The sequence below is a fragment of the Aulostomus chinensis genome, chromosome 18 (genome assembly GCF_037954235.1).
Source record: "Aulostomus chinensis isolate RoL2024-O1b breed Wild chromosome 18, RoL_Achi_v1.0, whole genome shotgun sequence".
NCBI classification, from domain to species: domain Eukaryota; kingdom Metazoa; phylum Chordata; class Actinopteri; order Syngnathiformes; family Aulostomidae; genus Aulostomus; species Aulostomus chinensis.
This window is the reverse complement of record NC_141337.1, coordinates 17460689-17484640: the sequence shown is the minus strand read 5'-3', so window position 1 is coordinate 17484640 and position 23952 is coordinate 17460689. Positions and strand designations below refer to the sequence as shown.

Below are 23952 nucleotides of genomic sequence, written 5' to 3'. Positions count from 1 at the left end.
TCTGATTTTTGCTCATCTGGATGCTGGATACCGATTCAAAGGATTTCTGCTTAGTCACAGTGGATTTCTCTTCACCTCCGTGTTTGGACTTAATCCCTCGATGGAGATAAGCTCTTCTGGGTGGAAAATATAAAACCTGAAGTCAGCCTGAAAAGAGTTGGAGATTTTATTTTTTTGACATGTAGAAACTGTGGACAAGTTCTGAGACAGAAAAAACAAAATCTCAAAGATCGAGATGTACAGGACACACAGCTTACCGTACCTGGGAGTGTTGGTGATGGCGGTGATCGCTAACAAGATGCTGGATGACTGCCTGTCATCGAAGCGTGAATACACCATGAACGTGGTGCTGCTGGAAGACAACACTTATGAGTGGAGTCGGCCGTTTGTGCAGGCTGCAGTGACACAAGCCATTGAGGAGGACAAGCTGGAGAACATTGAGCATGGTAGGGATTTCATGAGGAGCTGCATGGAGCCTGGAGATGCAAACTGGTTCAAGGCAGTCAATAAAAATGTCCTATGACAAAACATAGGAAAACATCGAAGAAAAAAGAAAAAAAATGAATTCGAGGTATATTTATCAGACATGTATTATTTTCCTCTTTTTTTCCAGACACCAGCAAAGGTGTTTTACATATGTGAAAGTCAATAGCAGCTCCTAGAAAACCAGAGCACAGAGATCTGCTGGAGTCAAAATGGCCGGTCATCTTTTCACTATATTTCCTGTTGCATCCTGTTGACTCACCTCCCCAGTGTTGTAAATGGTACAAGCAGAAAGATCCCTAACCCTAACCCTAAACCCTAAACCCTAACCCCAACCCTAAACCCAAACCCTAACCCTAACCCTAAACCTAACCCTAAACCCTAACCCTAACCCTTTTGAAACATTTTATCCATCCTGAGACTGATGCTAACCGGCAGTTGCGCTCGAACGGTCAAACGGGCAGAACTCTGGAGTGAAAACACAGCGAGACTTGCAATTGTGACGGCGAAAAATAATAATTTAAGGTTCATTTTAATTTATTTTCCATTTCAAATTGAAATTGTGACCCTTGTCATGACAAATAATAGAGCACACAGTAACCACAGCCATTAAGTGTGCCAACTAACAGCTGGAATATTCTGGCATATTCTCAAGTGGGAGGTCGAGTACCTGTGTTGCTATGACACCTGTGTTTTGGTACAAAAAGCAAAATTACATTTTTCTATGAGAAACTTAAACGTGTTTTTTTTAAAAAACAAAATTAGCTTTTAACTCATCAAAATCAACACAATTCTTCCAATGTTCTTTATACAAGCAGCAACACGCAGGAATGAGTTTTCAGAACAAATAAGATTACTTTTTTTGGTGGATGAATGAATAAATTATGTTCCTTGAGGTCCCAGTTCCAGAGGGACAGGAGTCAAATGCTGTGCTGCAATCTAGAGCGCATAACAGAGGAGGAAACTGCAACTGGGATTCATTCTTTTTGATACCATTTATATTTTTACATGCAGCACGTAGAATAACAAGCCCGGCATTCATGAAGAGCTTCAGCTAAGGCCTCGTTCAATCCGGCGAGTCCCGGCGCTTCGAAACAGATTTAGAACGATTCCAGGAAACTGCAGCAGCCGAAGGTTACAGTTGCAAACCTGAAGTCTCAAATGCTTCACCTTGACAAATCTCCAAGAGTTGTTCTGGCCCTTTAAAACCTGAACAATCAAAAAAATTGACAGAAAATTCAGATGAAAAAAAAAAAGGAGTGTTTATTAGATATTCAAATTGAAAAAATTGAAAACATTATATATATTAATTTTGTTTTGTGTCTTTTCTTACGTCCAGATTTTTGGTTCAATTTATTGCTGACAGGACGTTGTTTTTTTTTTTTAAACAAACTAAAACATCACAACTTCACACACACACACAAAAAAAAAAGATCTCAATGATGATGTAGAGGTTGTAAACACTCGTGTCTAAAATATTACTCACCAGGTGCAACAGGGCTAAAATGCTGTCGTGATGTTTGGGAACGTCGCCAGTCGTTGGTCTGAACTGGGCCTCTGACGTCCTCTCCTACGCACTTTTAATAAAAAGATTGCATTTTTTTCCTGTTGTAGTTTTCTACAAATTTCCCTCTCTCACAGTTCTGAAGAGGATTTCGAAAGGCCTACAGTGAGATTCTGAGAAAAGCCTGGAAAGATAAACAGAGCTTTATCATTTTTCTTTCCATTTAAAAAAGAAGAAGCCATTTTTAGAGGTGAAAGTGGTGCCTGTATACCGTATGTTTCTTCGTATGCTTTAATCGTGTGTAATTTTGACTCTCCAACTGTTCTGTACTTTTATCGCAACTGCTGGGTTTGATAATGATTCTCCTCCAGTAGTCAGTCCAGTCCAATCTTTGCCTCTAATAGAGATAAATGTCTTCTTATTATTAACAACTCCTATCTTCTGTCCATGAATCAAGACTTAAACTTCACCTTGACGGCTAACTTCAACGGCTTCAACACCACCTTGTACAACCGGCAGGGCTGCGGGAGCAGTACCTGTGAGGGCGTGGCCATTCTCAAAATGCTGCAGGTGAGTTTGGGTCTATGGACAGAAAATATGGGTTTTTGTTGTTGTTGTTTGAGTTGAATTTTATTGCCTCCAAGCAGGCAACCGCAACGGCGCATTACCCTTTTTTTTTATTTGCTGCATGTATATTTTCTTTTTATCTTTTTACAATTTTATTTGCACTTAAATAGACAGCTTGCTTTTAACACAATGCTCATCCTGGTAAATTTATTCACTGTGCGTTTTTGCAATTATATTTATGTTCTGTTTTTTTTTCTCCCTCATGCTTTATGTATTCGTCAAATTCATATTCATTATAATGGCTGTGCTTGATTACCATCGCCATCATTACTGTTGGGGGATAAAGCCGTTCTTACACTCTTTGTGGATAATTTGAACGAAGGGAGCAGATGTGCGAGTGAATCTGATTAAATATCTAATATTCTGGCTTTAAATATCGAATTAAAACATCTCTCAAGGTCCGTTCTCCTCACAGTCCGCGATCAACCACCTCTCTGTCATTGTACCGTTTTCTTTGAAATATCTTCACCAATTGATCACGACGCAGCACAGCCACAGACGGAGGCAAGTTTAGGAATGGAAAACCTGCTGTTTTTATCTTGAATGAAATATCAAAAGTCTCATTCCAACCCTTCTAGGAACAATTGTTACACTGTGTATTCCAGTAAGTGTAATTTGTGAAATGTAGTTTTCTAACAGTTCAGGAATCCTGCAGGCTTCCAGGATCTTTGCATTGCTGTGTTTTCTCTCTGTGGCTGCTATTTATTGCATCTTTCTGCAGAATAAAGGTGAGGTCGGATGTGTCATGCTGGGGCCTTCCTGCACCTACGCCACCTTCCAGTTAGTGGAGTGAGTATGGCTCAGTTGTAATAAGTCACCATTTCACAACTGATTGATTTTTGGTTCTGAACCTTTTCGTTATCTCTTCCAGCGATGAGATCGGCCTGAGCCTGAGCATTCCCATCATCTCTGCTGGGAGCTTCGGTCTTTCTTGTGACTACAAACCAAAATTGACTCGAATTCTGCCGCCGGCACGCAAGATCTCTGACTTACTCTTGAACTTTATGAAGGAACCCTTGGTGTTCAAGGATGTTTGGAATAAGGTTTATGTCTACAAGAAGTCCAGCAATGTCTCTGAGGATTGTTTCTGGTAGGTGAGCCCAGGCTACAGGTGGCCTCTCAACTCTCCAGCATGTGCCAACCACCCCTCTTCTTATCTCTTCTGTCACAGGTACATCAATGCTCTGGAAGCCCCCTCTGCTAACTTTGCTGCAAAGACAAACAGAGAGATGTTGCGAGGGGAGGATGAACTGAAGAAGGCCCTAATTTCTGAGAGAAGACACAGCAACAGTGGGTATATATGTAGATATGTATATATACCACACCAAAGCCCACATTTCCACTGCTCTCAAGTCATTTCTTGAGTTTCTTGGCCCAAACAAATCTCCTCTGCTTGTTCCTTTTCCTTAGTCGTGGTTTCTTAGCAGCTATTCGACCATGAAGGCCTGGTTGGCCCAGTCTCTCTGAACAGTTGATGTAGAGATGTGTCTGCTGCTAGAGCTCTGGGTGGCTTTTATCTGGGCTCTGATCTGAGGTGCTGTTAGCTTGTGATTCTGAGGTTGGTGACTGGGATGAACTCATCCTCAGCAGCAGAGGAGACTCTCGTCTTCCTTTCCTGGGCCGGTCCTCATGTGGGCCAGTTTCATCGTAGCTCTTGATGGTTTTTGTGACTGCGCTCAGGGACACATTCAAAGATTTTGCAATTTCCAGACTGACTGACCTTCAGTTCTTAAAGTAACGATGCACCGTTGTTCCTCTTAGCCGACTGGTTCTTAATGTGAGTTCTAACAGTTGTCAAATAGAGCTGTCAGCTGAGTACCAACCTGACTTCTGTACAACACAACTGAGGGTCCCAACCCATCAAGAAGGCAAGAAGTTCCTCAAATGAACCCTGACAAGGCAAACCTGAGGAGTGCAAACCATTTCAGGTGATGACATCGTGACGCTCATTGAGAGAAGGCCAAGGGTTTGCAGCGCTGTCAACAAAGTGAAGGGAGGCTACTTTGAGGAATGTAAAATATTAAACAAATTTAGCTCTCTAAGTTTTCTCTCTGCTACATGATTCCATATATCTTGCTTCATATATTTGATGCCTTCTGTTTGTATCTACAATGTAGAAAGTAGTACAAATATAAAAATAAAGAAAAAACATTGAATGAGAAGGCGTGTCCAAACGTTTGACCGGTAGTGGATATATTCCTATTATTCAGTAAACCTTCAGCACAGCACAGAACACTTGATTTCTGTGGCCATGTCCCCACTTGCTGTGAAATGAAATCATTCAAATGCTTCAGAATTACATTTGTTGTTGTTGTTGTTGTTGTTGTTGTTGTTGTTGTTGTTGTTGCTGATGGTACAATGAATCCTGATATACTTGTTTTAATTGTCCCCGGTATTTCACTGCTACAGTCCCTCTGAAAATCTGGGACAGGTTTCTTTTGGTTGGACTATCAACAGGTCTAATAACAGGAAGCGGCATTACTTCAGTCCCAAGTTTTTTTTCTTATCTTTATTTTTGATATTTTAACTGTAACTGAGGGTATCAGTCACCGTTCTTAGACCAACATTATTATGTTATTATGGTTGTTTTAAAGCTTGTTTTAGGTAAACCACTTGATGTAGCTATTGGCTACTCCACCTGTATTGACTAATATTACTGTGGTCCTGTTACTCATAGGAGAAATCTTCCTTTGAAAAGACATTAAATTAATCGTAATTAGATGATCTGCTGAATTAAATTAGAAAAAGAGAAATTACAACATGCAGATGGCAGTGATGTTGAACCCTCTGGGCTCAATGTCTTCTCTGTTGTAATGATTTGTTTCTTTTAGTCTTCATCCTGTGTGGGAGCACTGACGATGTGGTTTCCATCAAGGGGAAGGTGGGCCAGATTCACAAGGATATTATGTTCATTCTCCTCGACATCTACAAGTAAGCACAGTCACCAGTCCACCTTTGCGTTACCGTGATAATTCTTCTCTCGCACAAGGAATCAAATGGTACTGAACATACCTTTGTCTTTCCTACAGTCCTGACTATTATGCAAACACGACATCCAGTAAGGGGATGCAGGACGTCCTGGTGATCACTCTCCCACCGAGGAACTACGACTCTGGGTCAAACCAACATTACAATGACACAGTGAGCTGAATGTCAAACATCCCCCCGCGGCGCCGTGCAGCCAGGTGGCTCTTGTTGAGCTCTGTCTTGTCTCTGTCCTTCAGATCAACGACTACGTGGCCGGCTATCACGACGGAGCGCTGCTGTTTGGTAAAGTGCTCAGAGAGAGGATGCTCGGTCAAAGACAAAACCAGAGAGCCGTGGACGTGCCTCTGAGTGACAACCCATTTGGGAACGTCTCCTTTGATGGTAAGCACGGTGAAGCTCAGGTTGGGGTTTTTTTGTGTGTGTCAAAAAACACATATTCTTTACAAACATTTTAAAAATATTCTGTGTTGTTAGCCAACTATAAAATCTTACACAAATGTGCCTCGGCTGTTCCGTGAAAGCAAGAGGCTGCAGGTGTGTGACAAGCCGGGTTAATGTACTGGCATCAGTAACGAACCTCTCAAGGCACCTCCACGGTTCCAAAGGTTCCTAATCCTAACTGTGAGTCCATGTAATATCTTGTTTCATCAAATCTGATTTACATGCTGGTTCCAGCTGTGTTCATGACTTGATTTCCAACATCACATGAACTTTTGAAAAACTGGAATTTCCCACAGGATACGATGTTCAACGGACCAAAACGGTTCATGTATTGTAATTGATCTTTCTTTTATTTCATTGCGATTGTTCAATTTCTGGTACAGGATTTGGAAAAAAAAAAAAAAACAAACCTTTATTCCAGCCTCAAGGCCATCATCCCATGTTTAGTGGATAGTCATTTCAGAATTGCGACGTGTGCTGTCGCAAAGACACGGAGTTTCCAAGAAATTTAAAAAATACGTGTCAGATATGACTCCAATATCAATAGCAATTTAAAAAAAAATCTGTTAAATGTTTATGTGCGTGATTTTTTTTTTAAATTTCTATCGATCCAACAAATATATTGTTTGTAGTTTGAAGAATATGACGCGTTGGCAGGACATCTTTGGGTACCCCAATATCTCATATACATTCGACACTTTTATTTAGCCTTTATTATTTTTTTCTGCTTCTTGTATTTTGGAAGTGCAGGAGGCCATATTGCTATTTCTGTTCATTGTGCAGGTATGGGAGGACACTACGTGCTGGATGAGTACGGCGACAGAGACGTTAACTTCTCTATGATTTACACCTCAACTTTAACTGGCAAGGTGAGAGGAGAGTGAATGTTCTGAACTGGAAATGACTCCCATCTGCTTTGCATCCAAGAGTCGGTGTGACGGTGAACGTTTGTACTCTTGCTTTGTTCCTGTTCAGTATCAAACCCTGTGTGTGTTTGACACGTCGCGGAATCAAACCATAATGGTCGAGGTAAACCCCTCGCTGCCCTGGAAAGGTGGTCGGCTGCCTAATGATGAGCCAGAGCGCATAGACGGTACACACACATGCGCGCACACACACTGATGACATTGATGGGGTGTGTCTGACACCGGCGGGACCTCAATAGCAGTTTCTCAACCTTCCCTGCCTCTGACCTTAGGGTCAGATTTTCTCACAACTCCAATTTCTTTTGTGCTCCCAGGCTTCGATATTGAGAACGTGACCGTGATCGTTCTGAGTCTCAGTGTTGTCGTGGTGACAGCCATTGCTCTCATCTTCTACCGGTAAGCAGCACGTCGACAGATGATGCAAAGGAGACGTTGACAGGACAAAACTTGAATGGCTGCATTCAAGAATGAGAGAAAAGAGTTCTTGACAAGAAACCAGAGGAAGCACGTGTTAATCCAGTGTGCCGTTTAAAGTTAATAAATAATAATGTCGTGTATCTCTATCTCTTTGTGACTCATGTTAGGCAGAACAGGAAAGAACGTCTCATGCAGAAAAAGTGGTCTCATATCAACCCTCAGCTGATTGGTCCACTGGACGAGAAGGAGGTTTCTCTGAAGGTAGATTAGAAATACAAACTTCTCACTGAGAGCTGATATTACATTTGACCAAAATTTGACAGCAGGTTGAAATCACGGTGAAAAGGAAATGCAATAAGGACATTTCATATTGTTAATGCGACGCATCGGCCAGGCAACTTTGTCTCGCAGTCATTTGGCCGCGTGAGAGTCCAAACTGTTCCTTGAATCCATGATTTACAAAACAAGTAGTCATAGCTCCAGGGGTATGCACAGGCAAGCAACGAAAAGAGTATATTCTTGCTCTCCATTCTTTCATTGCAATTCACATGGCTGAATATAGGCATCAAAAAGTCGTCGTCAAATGGGGAATAAGGCTGTGGGCTGGTCTGCTGGGAGGCGCACCCACTATATCCTGTCCCTCCTGAGTCAGAAACAATCCTTTAGGACTCAATATATCGTATGACTCGTTACAGTCAAATAGAAGAGTAAATAGCTGAGAGAACCCCTGCCTGCACCCATGGGAGCAGCAGAAGCTGTCTAACACTGTACATAAAGACCATGTCCTGGTTGTCGAAGCCATCCACTCCAGGTCTTCCAGTACCCTGTCGGACTGAGCTAACATTAATGTTAGCACTGCTAGCCTAGCCACTAGCGTTAGCCCAATTAACACAACACAACGTAGAAACACAACAGTATGAAAACTAGTCATACCTGAACTGACGCGCGTCATGTCAGTGGATTTGTGATGAATTATGAGTTGGATTATGAGGCTGAGTAAAGAGCAAAAAACTCGTAATAAAACTGTCATGTCCTCATTTAAAAGGACTAATTTGTTTTAATTTGTTTAAAAGGCTTGCAAAATAGACCCGTCCAGGGTGAACCCCGCCTCTTGCCCAAAAGCCGCTGGGATTGGCTCCAAAATGTGGCATTGTTCTGTAGAGAGAGAGAGGGATACACACCTGGATACTGACAAGATATAAAGACATACAAATCTGAAGACACTGAATAAGGACATGCAATACACAAGTAAGATCTGAGGATATGGGAAGTGAATATAGAATATGAGATGGCACATAATCATAAATTGGACCGAAAACTTATAAATCAGCTGCAGCCAGGCCAGATCTTGACAAATAATTCTCTAAACCAAAATATAAAGGGGAAAAAAACCCCAACCAATAACAGTGATAAGACTGGGTTACCAACCAGACGTGCGACCACAGAAGATCTGACCCCTGACACTGGGAACTAAACACCAAACCGAACTCATTTCACAATGACAGACGTGTGCAGAGCGCGGATTGGCTGAGTAGACGAAAGGTACAAGACCCGCCGTACAAGCACTGGTTGACTGACGAGACAAAGCCGCCCCAAACCCAATACTAACTGCTCTTTCATGGTGGGGGAGAACCAACTTCTTTTTATTTTTTGTTGATAATTATGGTGTTGTTAGCAGTCAGTCACTATTAGCTCCTAGCTAAATATACATGCCGGCTCTCTCTGTATTCTGGAGTCACTGACAAGAGTTGAAGTAGAGAAAAACATTTTTATAAGCCATAGAAACCCTTTTAGGGTGAATCAAATTTGACGAAATGTAAGAGTCCAGTCAAAAAAACAAACAATCAAGAAAACACAAAGTGGGAACTGTGAATTTTTTTATGAGCTGCATGTTACATTGTGTTATCATGAACAGTTTGTTATCAGCACTGTAACTATGTGTGTGTGTGTGTGTGTGTGTGTGTGTGTTTGCCTGAAACAGATTGATGATGACAAAAGGAAGGACAGCACATACCTCAGCCACCGATGCCGCTACGATAAGAAGGCACGAACGTCCCATCTTTGAAAAATCGATACTGAAACATGAAAAGAAAGATGACCTCCTTTCACTCTTGTGTTCTTCAGCCAGTCATATTGAAGGAGCTGAAACACTCCGACGGAGACTTCTCGGAGGACCAGAAGATTGAGCTGAACACTGTAAGACCCCTCAGTGTGACACCTGGGCTCTGTCATACCCCTGAGATTAATGGTTTGTCTGGTTTGTCATATTTTAGCTTCTGCGCATTGATTACTACAACCTGACCAAGTTTTATGGCACAGTGAAGTTTGAGTACGGCGTGTTCGGGGTGTTTGAGCTGTGCCAGCGAGGGTCGCTCAGGGTAAGATCGCCACTCACACACGACCGCTGCCTTCCCCTGCAATCAGCTTCTGGACATGATGGATGCTTCTGATGCTGTAGATGTGATGGAGACTTTAAAAAAAAAAAGTTTTTCCATTTACTGTAACTTAAGTCCTCTTTTGTGGTATCTGTGTGTCAGTAGGATCATGCAAAAAACTATGAGGCCAATTTTCGCCAGACTTGGTGGAGGGTTTTCATTTAGGCTGTTGAAGAACCCATTAAACACAGACGTTTCAGTGAGTTGACCACATCCATCCACTTTAGTTGGAAAAGGTTTTTGGAATAAGGAGGGGTTTTCTGTGAAGGCTGTGAGTTTTTGTTTATTACTGTTAATGTGATGAGTTGGTCAAATTTGGATTTTTTGCTGTATAAACTAACCGAGAGGGGCTCTTGTTGGGAGGGGGTGGGTAGGTCTGTCTGAGAGAAGGGGAGGAAGTGAGGTGTATTTGTCAGTGGAGGTTCTGACGGGTCACCAGTCCATCGCAACAACCATCACATAGAGACGAACAACCATTCACACTCACAGTCACACCTACAGTCAATTTAGAGTATCAATCAGCCTCGTCCCCTCTTGATGTCTTTGGACTGTGGGAGGAAGCTGGAGTACCAGAGAGAACCCAGCAGGAACAGGGAGAACATGGAGACTCACACAGAAAGACCTCGTGCCCGAGCCGGGGCTTGAACCTGGAACCTTCTTGCGATGGACTGTTGACCCGAAGGCAGTTGTGATAGGCTCCAGCCCCCCCGCAGCCCTTTACATGATAAGCAGTAAAAAAAATGGATGGAATGATGGATGGGTTTATGCCAAATATCTATACATCTGCTTTCCTTCCACAGAAGAATCTATTTACAAAGTAATATATTCTTAAAGAAACATGAAAAATAATTCTCATAAAAAAAGAATTTCACATCATTAGCCCACGATGCAAAATGTCCCAAATAAATATCTTCCTCGCCAGTCTCTGATCAGGCGTCTCCACCAGTCTGTTTCAAAGCCAGAGCACTTTGCATATGCACAGTAGCAGTGAAACCCCTGTTATTATGACACTTTGGTCCTCTGATATTTTCATGCTGTCATAGGAATTTCCTCTGCTTTCTTGCATGCTCTGTGCTGATCCTAAGAGGAGAGTTGTGTACATGAGCTGCAGCGTTGCAGTAACTGGGCTACCACGCTGTTTATGACAGCGCTCAGTGGCCTCCTTTTTCCATTTCACACAATGAATTTACTGTTCATTTGATAACTCCTGGGCACACACAGTTAAAAGAACATTGAATGTGTGTGTGCACGAATACATGCAATCATACACGTGCACCCGGGATAACGCATACACACAAGCACGCACACACACACACACACACACACACGCATATGAACAAGTTAAGTGTTTTTCTAGTCCACTTACTCAGAACAGCAGTTCAGGAAAGCAGTAAAATGATAAAATGGTGATACATCTTTCTTTTCCATAGTACATCCTGAATGACCGGATCTCCTACCCTGACGAAACCTTCATGGACATGGAGTTTAAAATATCTGTCATGTATGACATAGCAAAGGTAGTGTATTTTTTTTTTTTGTCTGCATATCAATCATCTAAACTTTATTTGCATTCATTCAATTAGCTATTTCCCGGGGGAAATAAATTACAGCTCTACAACAATAATGCTACATTTTGTGTTTCTCTTCTTTTTATTTTGATAATTTCCAAATGAACAACCTAACGCTTGATATCTTCAACAGGGCATGTCTTATCTCCATTCCAGTAACATCGCGGTCCACGGTCGACTCAAATCCACCAACTGTGTGGTCGACAACCGCATGGTGGTCAAAATCACAGACTTTGGCTGCCACACCATCCTGAGGCCAGGAAGAGGTGAGAGAATGAATATTGACCACAACCCTTTATCCAGCAAGGAACTATTAATGGTAACTTAAGGAGGCACCTGATATGGCGGTGCTATGCAACTCAGCGAGGTCGGGGAACCACGTGACAACCACTTCAGTTGTTAGTCATGAACAACAGTTTTGTGTGTGTGTGTGTATATATATATGTGTGTGTGTGTGTGTGTGTGTTCCAGTGTAAGCCAAGTCATGTTTTCCGGTATGTTCGAGACAAGAGTTCTGCTTCTCTCAGTTCTGGGTGGAAGGACTTGTGTAGATGGAAAAGAAGACTTTGTGAATTCAAGTCGTCTGACTTTTAGTACTTGATAAACAAATGACAATTTTTTTGGTGAAGTACTTTAAGACGGAAAGTTCTGTCCTCCCCTCCCCTCTTTTCTTCCCCTCATCCTTGAAGACGTATGGACGGCCCCGGAGCATCTTCGTAAAGACGGCGTATCTCAAAAAGGCGACGTCTACAGCTATGCCATCATCGCCCATGAGATCGTTATGAGGCGGCCTCCATTTTATACACAATGCTGCTTCAACCTCGGAGGTATAGATCTGGAAGTTGTAACAGTTACTCGGAACTTTCATCCTCATCTCAAAGTCCCAATCACCTTCTTCATCTCAACGTTGTACAGAGAAGCTCTCCAGGGTGCAGTATCCCAGTGGTCTGGCGGTCTTCAGACCTGTCCTCAACTTTGACGGTGCATCAGAGAGGGAGTCAGAGGTAAGAGAGACTCCAAACCCAGAGGAGGATGTTCCCATCAAAAATGAAAACTGGGAGCACACAATCCAATTTTCATACTCTGTTCACGGTATCCTGGACTTTTCTCGCAAAACCAAGCAATTTTGCCAAATCCCACTTCACACAAAAAATACTACTGAGCAGCCATTACACACTACTTTAAAGATGGAAAACACAATCTTCAGGGCATGTAGCGCAAGAAAAATGTTTATTGTTTCAAAAAATACTTTCAGCATTTTGAAAAACAAACAACAAAACACGAAATATTTTACGCTCCGTAAACCGTAGACTGTAAATTGAAGATTGAGTTTTGAATTTACAAGACATCGGTAGACGGTTTCAAGAGGTGTCTCAGTTTTTATGGAAAAACTGTAAAAAGCATGTTACGGAACCTTGTAAATGTGAGTACAAAAATCAAAAAATCAAGGCACACATGAATCCTACAGTAAAAACTCTTACTTTGCTCTCCGACAGTTTCAGTCCGTTGATGACGGGAACCTTCACAACTTGACCCCGCTGAACTGATTTCGTCACATCATTAGCAAAGTGTTCAATCTTTGACGCTTGTACTTGAATCGTGTTCAGCTTTTGCTTTCCGTGCTGATCTTTTTGCAAAATGGTGTTTGACTAAGTGAGAATGTCTTTAGAGTTTTGCAAAAAAGGATCAGTCAGACCTGCAACTTATTTATGGTTTTGCCAAAATCGGTTCAGTAAATGGGTTCAAGCCACTGAACATTTCATTCTGAGATAAGGGTTTAGTGCTGTAACAATTCAGACAAACTGCTAATAAAGCTGCAAAGAAACCTCATCTCTGGCTGAATGTGTTCACACAGCTCTACATGCTGATAAAGAACTGCTGGGATGAAGACCCAGAACGAAGGCCAGATTTCAAGAGAATAGAGCTGAGCCTGGGCAAGATTTTCAGGTACGTCAACACCACGTTTCTATGATATGCTATATGTCTACACAGTGTTATAATGTGAAATCTTTTTTTAAAAATGTCAGGAATGTACTATGTTTTTCTTCTGGCACAGTAACTTGCACAACCAAGCCACTGAGACGTACATGGACAACCTGATCCGTCGCCTGCAGATGTACTCCAGGACTCTGGAGCATCTGGTGGAGGAGAGAACCTCTTTGTACAAAGCTGAGAGGGACAGAGCCGATCGCCTCAACTTTATGCTCCTTCCCGGGTACGTGTATATGCTATCTGTGGATGTACATACGTGTGGAAAGCTTCAGAATCACCCCAGATTCTTTTCTGTTCAGAGTTTATTGGACTCCTCTGTTGGAACTCTCCCCTCGTGTCTCCTCAGCCCGGTGGTGCGTTCACTGAAGGAGACTGGCCGGGTTGAGCCAGAGCTGTTTGAGGAGGTGACCGTCTACTTCAGCGACATTGTGGGCTTCACCACCCTCTGCCACTATAGCACCCCCATGGAGGTGGTGGACATGCTCAATGAGATCTACAAGAACTTTGACAGCATCCTGGACCACCATGACGTCTACAAGGTGAGTCAAGGTGACCCCTTAATGGTAGGTTGATCCAGTCAGGCAAAGGTCAAGTTAAGGGTCATCGTCACTGTCACCAATGCGATATTTCTGGGATGACTTGGGGGATTCGGGTGGCAATGTGGTGCAGTGGTTAGCACTTTCACGTCCTTGTCTGTCCATCAGTCTCTTCACTTTCTCTCCCTCTTTATCTCTGTCCCTCTCTGTCCTTCTGTATTTCTGTCTTCCTCCATTATCTGTCTTTGTCTCTGCCCTGCTCTCTTTCACCCCAACCGGTCAAAGCAGAAGGCCGTCCCCATTCCTGCCTGATAAAAGGAAGGTTTTTGTCGCCGCTGATGCAGGATGTGCTGCTGATGGAGAACTGTTGGGTGTAGATTCATTGAAGGAGTTTGGTACTGGACCTGCTCTACCTGGAAAGAGTCATGAGAGAACTGTTGTTGTGATTTGGCGCTACACAAATAAAATTGACTTGACTTGACTTTTGCCTCACGGCAAGAAGGTTCTGGGTTCACGGGGTCTGTCTATGTGGAGTCTCCATGTTCTCCCTGTTCCTGCTGGGTTCTCTCTGGTACTCCAGCTTCCTCCCACAGTCCAAAGACATCAAGAGAGGACGAGGCTGATTGATACTCTAAATTGACTGTAGGTGTGACTGTGAGTGTGAATGGTTGTTCGTCTCTATGTGTTGGCCCTGTGATGGACTGGTGACCTGTCCAGGGTGAACCCCGCCTCTCGCCTGAAAGCAGCTTGGATAGGCTCCACCCCCCGCCACCCTTAACAGGAATAAGCAAAAGAAAATGGATGAACTTGGGGGATTTAATTTGGCACATATGTCCACTGGGACTCAAGGATGAACTCAAAAGATTTTAGTTGTAAAAGATTAAAGGTTGATGTAAGTGTGATAGGTAGACATTGTGGAGGCATATGTTTGCAATGCTGTATTTACAGGTCTTGCTGTATTTAAATAGTTAATCAATCAACTCATTTGTGAAGGTTAAATTTAATCAGACCGGATGGGATCTTGATGATTTTATTGCTTTCTGAGGTTAATTTCATGTACATACGGTCTTTATAAGTCAAGGTAATCCTCCATTGTTCCTCAGGTTGAGACAATAGGAGATGCGTACATGGTCGCGTCAGGTTTGCCAAAACGCAACGGTGACAGACATGCAGTGGACATCGCCCACATGGCCCTGGACATCCTGTCTTTTGTTGGGACGTTTGAGTTGCAGCACCTTCCTGGTATTCCTCTGTGGATCCGGATCGGGGTGCATTCAGGTAGCACAAGGAAATAGGATTTGGCCGATGTCATTTTTTTACCATAAAGGGGAATTCCTTTGACTCCAAGATTCAGCTGTTCTCATCACTTGTTTTTTTTAATTGTTTTTTTTAAATCAAGCATACTTATCTCTGTCAACCATTTTTTTGTTTTATATTTTGTTATAATTCTAGTTTGAAAGATGAGGAGCCCTTAATACACTATTATGCCAACACCTCACTTCCAAGAAAACAAAGAACCAGAATCTTTTTTTTTTCTCATAGTGAACATAATATTATTGACATGTACTGGCTGAATAATTCAAATGATGAGCACCTTTCCTAATTATCAGATTGAAATCATCCCAATTTTTTTTTGGATTGCACATGAGGAGTTTGGTGAAATAAAATGTCAGAAATTGTGTGTCTTTGTGTGAAGGACCATGTGCAGCAGGAGTGGTGGGAAACAAGATGCCTCGCTACTGTCTTTTTGGAGATACAGTCAACACCGCCTCACGCATGGAGTCCACAGGCCTGCGTAAGACACAACACACACACATGCACACACACACACACACACACACACACACACACACACACACACACACACACACTGTTTGTTTTTATAGTGAAAAAGATCTCAGTGATTCAGTCTCAGGTTTCTTTTCCAGCTCTGAGAATTCATGTCAGTCAGTCGACCATCAACATCCTGCTGAGGACGGACTGCAAGTTTGAGTACGAACAGAGAGGCGAGACGTACCTGAAGGTGAAACCTGCTTTGGCAGTTTTGAACCTATTCATCCAGGTGTTACCACAGAGTAAAAAAAATGTTCTGATAGTCGTTTCATTTTGTTTGTGTTTGTGTGTGTGTGACCCAAAGGGTAAAGGCAAAGAGATGACCCACTGGCTAACAGGAGTGACTGGAGGGAACTACAATCTGCCCACGCCACCAACAGCGTGAGTTAAAAGTCCCATGCAGATTAACTTACGTGTTACAATGTGTAAGTATGGATATATAATGTGAATCTATATTTACATCAGGTAAAGTGAGTATTGAACACGTCACCATTTTTCTCAGTAACTGTATTTATTAAGGTGCTATTGATATGAAATTTTCACCAGATGTCGGTAAAAACCCATGCACCCACACACATGCAAAGACATCAAACCTTAGATGTCCATAAATTAAGTTATGGAATGACAGTCAAAAGTATTGAACACATTTCCTTCAATTTATTGAATACTTTGTACAAAAGCCTTTGTTGGTAACAACGGCTTCAAGATGCCTCCTGAGTGGAGAAACCAGTTGCATGCACTGCTCAGGTCTGATTTGGCCCATTATTCCACATAAAGTCTTCAAATCCTGAAGGTTCCGTTGTCCTCTTCTATGAACTCTGATCTTAAGTTCTCGCCATAGATTTTCTTTTCTACTGGATTCAAGTCAGGTGATTGGCTGGGCCATTCTCGCAGCTTCATCTTCTTTCTCTGAAACCAAGAGAGAGTTTCCTTGGCTGTGTGTTTGGGATCGTTGTCTTGCTGAAATGTCCACCCTCGTTTCATCTTCATCATCCTGGTAGATGGCGGCAGTTTTTTTTATCAAGAATGTCTCGGTGCATTTTTACATTCATTCTTCAATTATATCAAGTTTGTCGTATGCTGAAAAACAGCCCCACGCCATGATGTTCCCACCTCCCAACTTCACTGTTGGTGTGGTGTTTTTGGGGTGATGTGCAGTGCCATCCGACCTCCAAACATCGTGTGTATTATGACATCCAAAAAGTTTAATTTTGGTCTCTTCTGACCAGACTATATCCTCCCAGTCTTTCACCAGCTTGTCTAAATGTTGCGCAGCAAACTTTAAACGAGCTTCAACATGTTTTTCTTCATTACTTCGTTACTTAATTTCTTTGAAACAATTGTCCCTGCTAATTTCAGGTCTTTCTGAAGCTCTCCACAAGTGGTCCGTGGCTCCTGGACAACTCTTCTGATAATGATTTTAGCTCCTCTGTCAGAAATCTTACGAGGAGCACCTGGTTGTGGCCAAATTATAGTGAAATTCTGAAATTATACCTCTGGATTATAGCCCTAGCAGTTCTTACTGAACATTCAGAGGTTTGGATATCCTTCTGTAACTAATGCCACCAGGGCGTTTTGCAACAATAAGGTTGCGACAGTCTTGAGAGAGGTCTTTGCTTTTACCCATCATGAGATGTTTCCTGTGTGACACTCTGGTGATAAGACACCTTTGTATAGGCCATCCGTTGGAACTGAACCAGCTGACATTCATGCGCACCGACAAGGGGCAGGATTGCTTGATGACTGATAGATTTCAGCTGGTGTCTTGGCTTTCTGTGCCTTTTTGCGCCTCCATTTCTTCATGTGTTCAATACTTTTCCCTGTGTCATTCCGTCTTTTAAGACACAACTTAATTTATGGACATCTAAGTTTTGATTTCTTTGCACGTGTGGGTTGCATGGGTTGTTACGACTGACATCTGGTGAAAATTTCATGTCAGTAGCACCTTTAGAACTCTATTTATTGAGAAAAATGGTGATGTGTTCAATAATTATTTTATCTGTTGTAAATCGGTACACACACACACGCACACGCACACACACATATATATTCTAGCAAAGCCTGATGGGTACCTCCTCTTTTAAGACTGGGTGATTGACAACTTCTGTTCCACGATGTTTTCATTATTTTGGTTTGACACACATCTTCTTCTGATGTTACTGTCTCAGGGAGAACTTCCAGCGACTCCAGCAGGACCTGGCAGAGATGATTGTGTCAAGCCTGGAGAAGCGTGGGGAGGGGAGTGAGAGCTTCCAAAAGAGGAAGACCTTGTCCACTAGAGTCCGACAGAGAGAGACTAACAGCGGCCTGCAGCAGGGGGACTGCCAGCCAGAGTACTTCCACCTGGTGGTCACTGACACCCCCAGTACCTACCTGTGACCCTACAGGACCTTTCCATACAAGATGTGACTCCGTACCTGTCTGTGGGAATTCTTTAGACTGTTAAATCTGAAGGTAGAGCAGCAGTGAAGCCATCGGGCTTGTTGGAGACTGAAGCCTCCACTGAATCAAGACAAACCATAACCCCTCCCGCAGCAAATCAGTAAAAGTCTCCCTCACATGCCGTTACCTATCATTCCAGATGTGTGGTTGTTTTGATTGTGGGAGGAAAAGTGTCAGAAATAAGCTGTTTTTCTTTTCAGCTCATCTCTGTGCTCTAGTGTGTAGGACATAACAAGAGTAAGAGAGTAGATACGTGATGGAACCGGGCCTCGCTTTCTTCCTACTGTACGTTATGAGGCATTTATGAGTTGCTGTCTGTCGCTTTGGTTATTTTAATATTTCCACCTGAGGGCACCAGTGTCAGAAATGTTAAAAAAAATCTAAATATGTAATTAATGCTTGAACGGACAAGAATCCAAGACAAGATATTGAATGTACTTCTCCATGAACAGTTCTCAATTCATGTTTAGATACTGCCTGCAGAAAGCTTATTGATCGAGAAAGTGATATTCACCGTGTAAATAGACTGTTTAGCTGCAGAGAGAGTGAAACTATATCTGCTTGTAGTACGAGATTACAGATCTGTGCATGTTCCTCTTCCACTACACAACAATGCTACCTTGTTTATAGAACATCAACAATATTTCAGAATTGATTTTTGTTTTGTGTTTTATTAAAGGATGTTAGGGGGCGGCATGGCTTCGAGGTAGAGCGGCCGTCTAGCAAACGAAGGGTCGCTGGTTTGATCGTCACTTCCCCTGGTGACCATGTGGAAGTGTCCTTGAGCGAGATACTGAGCTCCTTATGGCTCCTGATGGTCCTGTGACGGACTGGCGACCCTTCCAGGGTGAACCCTGCCTCTGGCCCAAAGTCAGCTGGGATAGGCTCCACCCCCCTGCAACCCTTAATGGATAAGCGGTGTAGAAAATGGATGGACAGATTGATAAAGGATGTTTGAAATGCAGCCTGAGAACAATAGTTTTGTTCCATTGGTATCATTTTGCACTGAAGTACATTGCATAAAAATCTATGTACAATCAGTACAGTGGAACTAAGAACAATCTTACATGGTTTTATCAGAGTAGAATCTACACCATAACAGAACAATTTGATAAAACTCGAGTCTAAGATCCTTCTGCCTCAGCACCTGCAACCATAGCATTTTCCTGAGGAAAAGTCTTCAAATGTGGCTCAAACGTTCATTGGTTCATAAAGGTAGAGAATGTAGCATGATTCATTGTAGATCGTAAAAAACAACAATCATTCAAAATTGGGCTCTCCTCCCAGACTCAGTGGTACCAGAAGTGTACACCCACCCCTGGCAATGTGAATATCCAGCCCTGCAATCAAGCTAAATCCCAGTTAGCACAAGCTAAATGCCACATAGGACAAGCAAACTGCCTGTGTTTGTCACTGACCTGTCTAGCAGAAAGAAGACCATCTCTGCCTCACTCTTCATCCCCAGCCTCTCCATTGGTGCTTGAAAGCACGTAAAGGTAAAACTGAGATCTACTCTTGTTCTGGAATCAGCTTAGGCTGTCCACATGAATGTCCACATGCTAGCTGGTTAACCTCTGTAGGGCTGTATTTCCTCTTCCTTGCCCTTTCTGTCATTTTTTCAAGAATGAATTTTGTGGTCACTGTGTTTTATTTTACACCCAACCTCACCTGCATGCTGTCATCGACCAGGGAATATGGAAGCCCTCCCTGCCCAGAAGCATCCCAACAAAACAAAATCACTGAAATACATGCAGAGAGCAGGGGTTCTGTAGCCAGAGTCACCACCACACATGTCCAGAGGCTCACTGGTGATGATTTCATTTGTGTAAGTCTATGTTTTGTAAGGAAGATGCTACAGACTCTACAAACTGAACTAAACCGACCAAAAAGATGTAGATCAAAAGTCAAAATTTGGATCCGAAAGATATGAAGTACATGTCATGAATACACACACACACACACACACACACACAGGTTTGCTCAGCTATCGATATTCGGACATTCTATTGACTTCCATCCATGTGGACAGCCTAACACAAGCCCTAATCCTAATCTTAATACTAACCAAATGATACTTAACTCTAACCTTCACCTAACCTCAGTTTACACCTTAACTTTAACCAAGAACTAAGAAATTGAGTCATTCCATTGGGTCTGTGGTTCCCATGAGGACTAGGGGTCCTAAAGAGGTTAGTGTTAAAGGTCTCCAGTAGATTACAAAAGCCACACACACACACACACACACAGACCCCTACACAGTTTTTGTTGTAACCAGCGCTGTGCCACCCAGCTCTGTGGCAGGAAGTGGGACTCTGTGTGCCCTCACTGGCCCCCCACCCTCTTCTGCCCCTGCATGGTTTGCAGGGCCCCTGCAATTGCTGGAGCCATCCTCTCTGTCTGAACCTGTCTGAGCCTCAGGGTGCAGGTGAGGACAGGGCGGTGGAGCTGATGCTGCCTTCTGCATCATTTCATCAGAACTGTTTCGCTCTGTAAGTGGTGAGTGGGTTTTGGTGGGGGTCTTCTGAAGAGGCTCCAGTCCAGGTTCTGTGTCTTCTGCAAAACAATCACATGAGACCAAAGATTCCATTTGAATGGAGTTCATCATGTATCACGATCTCCTTCAACATGGATGAGCGAATCAGAAATCTTAATATTGTAAAATAATTTTAATACTTTTTAGTCACAAATAGTCAAGAAAATTACCCACCTGCCTTGATTACTTCAAATGAGTTTCGTCAAGTTTACATACTGCAGCCTCATTTAGGCGCCAATCTTGTAACTATATCATATAATGATTTTTATATGTACATGGAATTTGCTGCATGGAAAGAAAATTGGGCGGTGGTGCAGTGGTCAGCACTGTCCCCTCACAGCAAGAAGGTTCCAGGTTCCAGTCCCAGCTCCATCACAGGATCTTTCTGTGTGAGTCTGCATGTTCTCCCTGTTCCTGTGTGGGTTCTCTCTGGTACTCCAGCTTCCTCCCACAGTCCAAAGACATCAAGAGGGGACGAGGCTGATTGATACTCTAAATTGACTGTAGGTGTGACTGTGAGTGTGAATGGTTGTCTGTCTCTATGTTGGTCCTGTGATGGACTGGTGACCTTTCCAGGGTGAACCCCACCTCTCACCTGAGGGCTGCTGGGATAGGCTCCACCCCCCACCCTTAACAAGAATAAGCGGAAGAAAATGGATGGATGGAAAGAAAATTGTTGTTCAGTTATGTAACAATTCCTACATTTAGCTATATTTTATCTATATCATCATCTATATGTTTTGCGTGTACATAAATGTGTTAAATATTTCCATATATATATATACATATATATGATAGCTGTTAATATTCTTCGTATGATGGGGGAAGAGTGGCTCCAGAAGACTGCACACAAAGTATTCTGGAAATGATTTAAGATACTGGATAGAATCCATGCAGCGATTTATCTTTAAACATATGTGCAGTTTTGACAAAATGTGTTGTGACTACAACATGACAAACTATTTTACTGCGTTACATCATGTGTAACACAATGATGTGCTTCACAACAAACTAAGCAGGATGCCTCCACTCTGCTGATCTTGTTTTTTACATTCTAGCGTGTGCTGAGGCTACAATTCCCTCACTGCTTCTCGACACTGACGTGTTGTTTTTAATTTAATTAGGTCGAGAATTTGCATTCCGGCAAATCAAGATTTGATACATGCTCATCTTGTACTGCATTTCATGAGGACAATACGCGCTATTTTGTGCATACGAACACAAGCCGATCACATGACTGTCAGAGCTGTTTTAGATTCAGAGGCCTTCTTATCACGTTGCATGAGATAAATGCAAATAAAAAGACACCTTCACGGTCACGGATACAAGATCATCTCAAACTCTGCTGTTAGTGTCTCAACACGTCTTCCTGTCAGTTTTCATATCGAGACCTAATTTGTCGTGCTGCCTCGCCAACGGATGTTTGTCAAAACCAGAATAACTAGTCGAGGAGAGGGACTGACCCATGGGACGCCAGAGAAGAAGAGAACAGAAACTGAGGAGTTTCTACTGCGATGAACGTTACGCTTCAGCAGCTGCAACCCCTGTTTTCCCCATGCTGCTCTCAGACCCCGGCTCTGTCTATCAGATCCCACCATATCCATCGGCCGCTCTCGTCACACAGGGAGAAACAGGGTTTACAACTGTGTAAAACAATTTGTGTGACATTTTGGGAGCTTTTGAATATTTTACCGATTCAGTATTCAGTATTTTTAACTTCAAGTTCACACATCCAATCACGTTTGCTTTCAAGAAGGATCCTGTGCAGACAAATGTCTACAAATATTTCTGATGTATTAAATGATGGGTTGTTTTTTTTTCCTTTGAGGATCACATAAGAGACCACTGGAATTGATTTCCTCTCCACATCGTCACCTGGTTCGTGATATGATATGTTCATAGAGTTGAACAAGTTCATTCTCAGATGGCAAATAATTCAAACATTATCAACGTTAATGCATTTGTTCCCCCCCCCCCCCCCAAGAATTAAACCCAGGTGAGAGTAGGGAGGCATCAGAAACAACATGCAAACAATTCTGTAACACTTACAGTCTCCAAACTGAAGATTGACAGAGGAACATTGTCAAAACAACACTTCCAGTTGTCGAGGATCTGGAGGCTACGTATCCTCTGCCCAGTTGGACTGAGCCAAATCCAGTGTAAAAAAGAACCACTTATTAAATAAGTTCTTTCTTGGGTCGTGCTACGCTCCTCCACCAGGTTTGGTGAAACATGGCCTAAATTTTTTGTTGTTGTTGTGAAACTCTGTTAACAGACAAATGATACAAAAATGTATATAAATATGATGTATCAATAATTATGTGATTCTTACCTGAGGTGCTGCTACTCCTGGTCTGTTGTCTGTATATGATCAACCAGAGAACCAAGGCCAAGCTGGAGCCGAGAGTGGCAAACACCACAAAAATCCACAGCGTCGGACTCAGCACCGTCACCGGGTCAGAGGGGGCAGTGGGGGATGTGGCTCCCCGTTGGACTGCAACCATCAGGTGTAGCTCTGTTGGACACACACTGATGAACTCAAAGAAAGCAGCATGAAATCGTCATGTGGCTGTGGTCACATCTCAAGCGGTACCTAAAAGATATCATCTTGGTTTTCCCAGACTGAAGAAGCAGATTAAACATGTTTAAAGGCAGTGAAATCTCACCTGTTTGTGGTTCTGGTTCTGGCTCTGGTTCCCTGTAGATGCACACATTGAGGAGGGTGTCCCACTTCCTGCCAGCAGGACAGTCCTTCTTTGACATCTTCTATGTTTAACCTCCTCTGAACATGTGCCTGTTCCTCATTCACACACTCTCACACACAATTTTCTTACGTCACTTTTTGGAGCATTTACATAGACTTACATTCATTTCCTGAAGACTTGCCTTACTTAATCTGACTCAACCACTGACCCAAAACTTTGTTTTAACTATTGTGGACACAGCTTTTGTCCTCACTTAACAAGCGTCAAGTCTGTTATGAGCACCTGAAGGAGCTTTAAGTCACACATACACACACACACACACATATATATATATAAAGGTGAAAACAGAACTGTAAAGGAAATGAATGCTAATAGCCTAACAGATGTTTCAGTTCCTCCATTTCATAGGAAGGAGTGAATCACTACAAGAGTCCCTCAGGGAGGTCAGGCAGAGAGAGAGAGAAAACGCTCTGTGCGTTTCTGCCTCAAAAACACAGAGATCCTCACATCAAAGCTCAAGTT

The 23952-nt window shown here is 42.7% G+C and overlaps 2 protein-coding genes across 2 annotated transcripts; one reads left to right on the top strand and one right to left on the bottom strand.

Annotated features, from left to right (window-relative positions):
- The first annotated feature begins 100 nt into the window (after positions 1–100).
- On the top strand, positions 101–19202 carry gucy2ca (guanylate cyclase 2Ca). The gene is made up of 27 exons (XM_086185117.1): positions 101–446; positions 2445–2557; positions 3336–3403; positions 3486–3704; positions 3786–3904; positions 5446–5545; positions 5644–5755; positions 5839–5983; positions 6827–6912; positions 7019–7136; positions 7284–7365; positions 7554–7647; positions 9368–9430; positions 9511–9582; positions 9660–9764; positions 11252–11338; positions 11523–11655; positions 12079–12216; positions 12305–12393; positions 13245–13336; positions 13446–13604; positions 13728–13920; positions 15021–15195; positions 15614–15712; positions 15846–15940; positions 16055–16131; positions 17919–19202. Exons 1-27 carry the CDS (start codon positions 236–238, stop codon positions 18127–18129), a joined length of 3255 nt encoding a protein of 1084 aa, XP_086041243.1. The 5' UTR covers positions 101–235; the 3' UTR covers positions 18130–19202.
- Positions 18762–23607, bottom strand: LOC147245484 (uncharacterized). Its single transcript, XM_086185116.1, has 3 exons — positions 23392–23607; positions 23058–23240; positions 18762–20745 (listed from the first exon to the last, which is right to left on the bottom strand). The coding sequence occupies exons 1-3, from the start codon at positions 23486–23488 to the stop codon at positions 20444–20446; spliced, it is 582 nt and encodes a 193-aa protein (XP_086041242.1). The 5' UTR covers positions 23489–23607; the 3' UTR covers positions 18762–20443.
- Between the last annotated feature and the right edge of the window lie 345 nt (positions 23608–23952).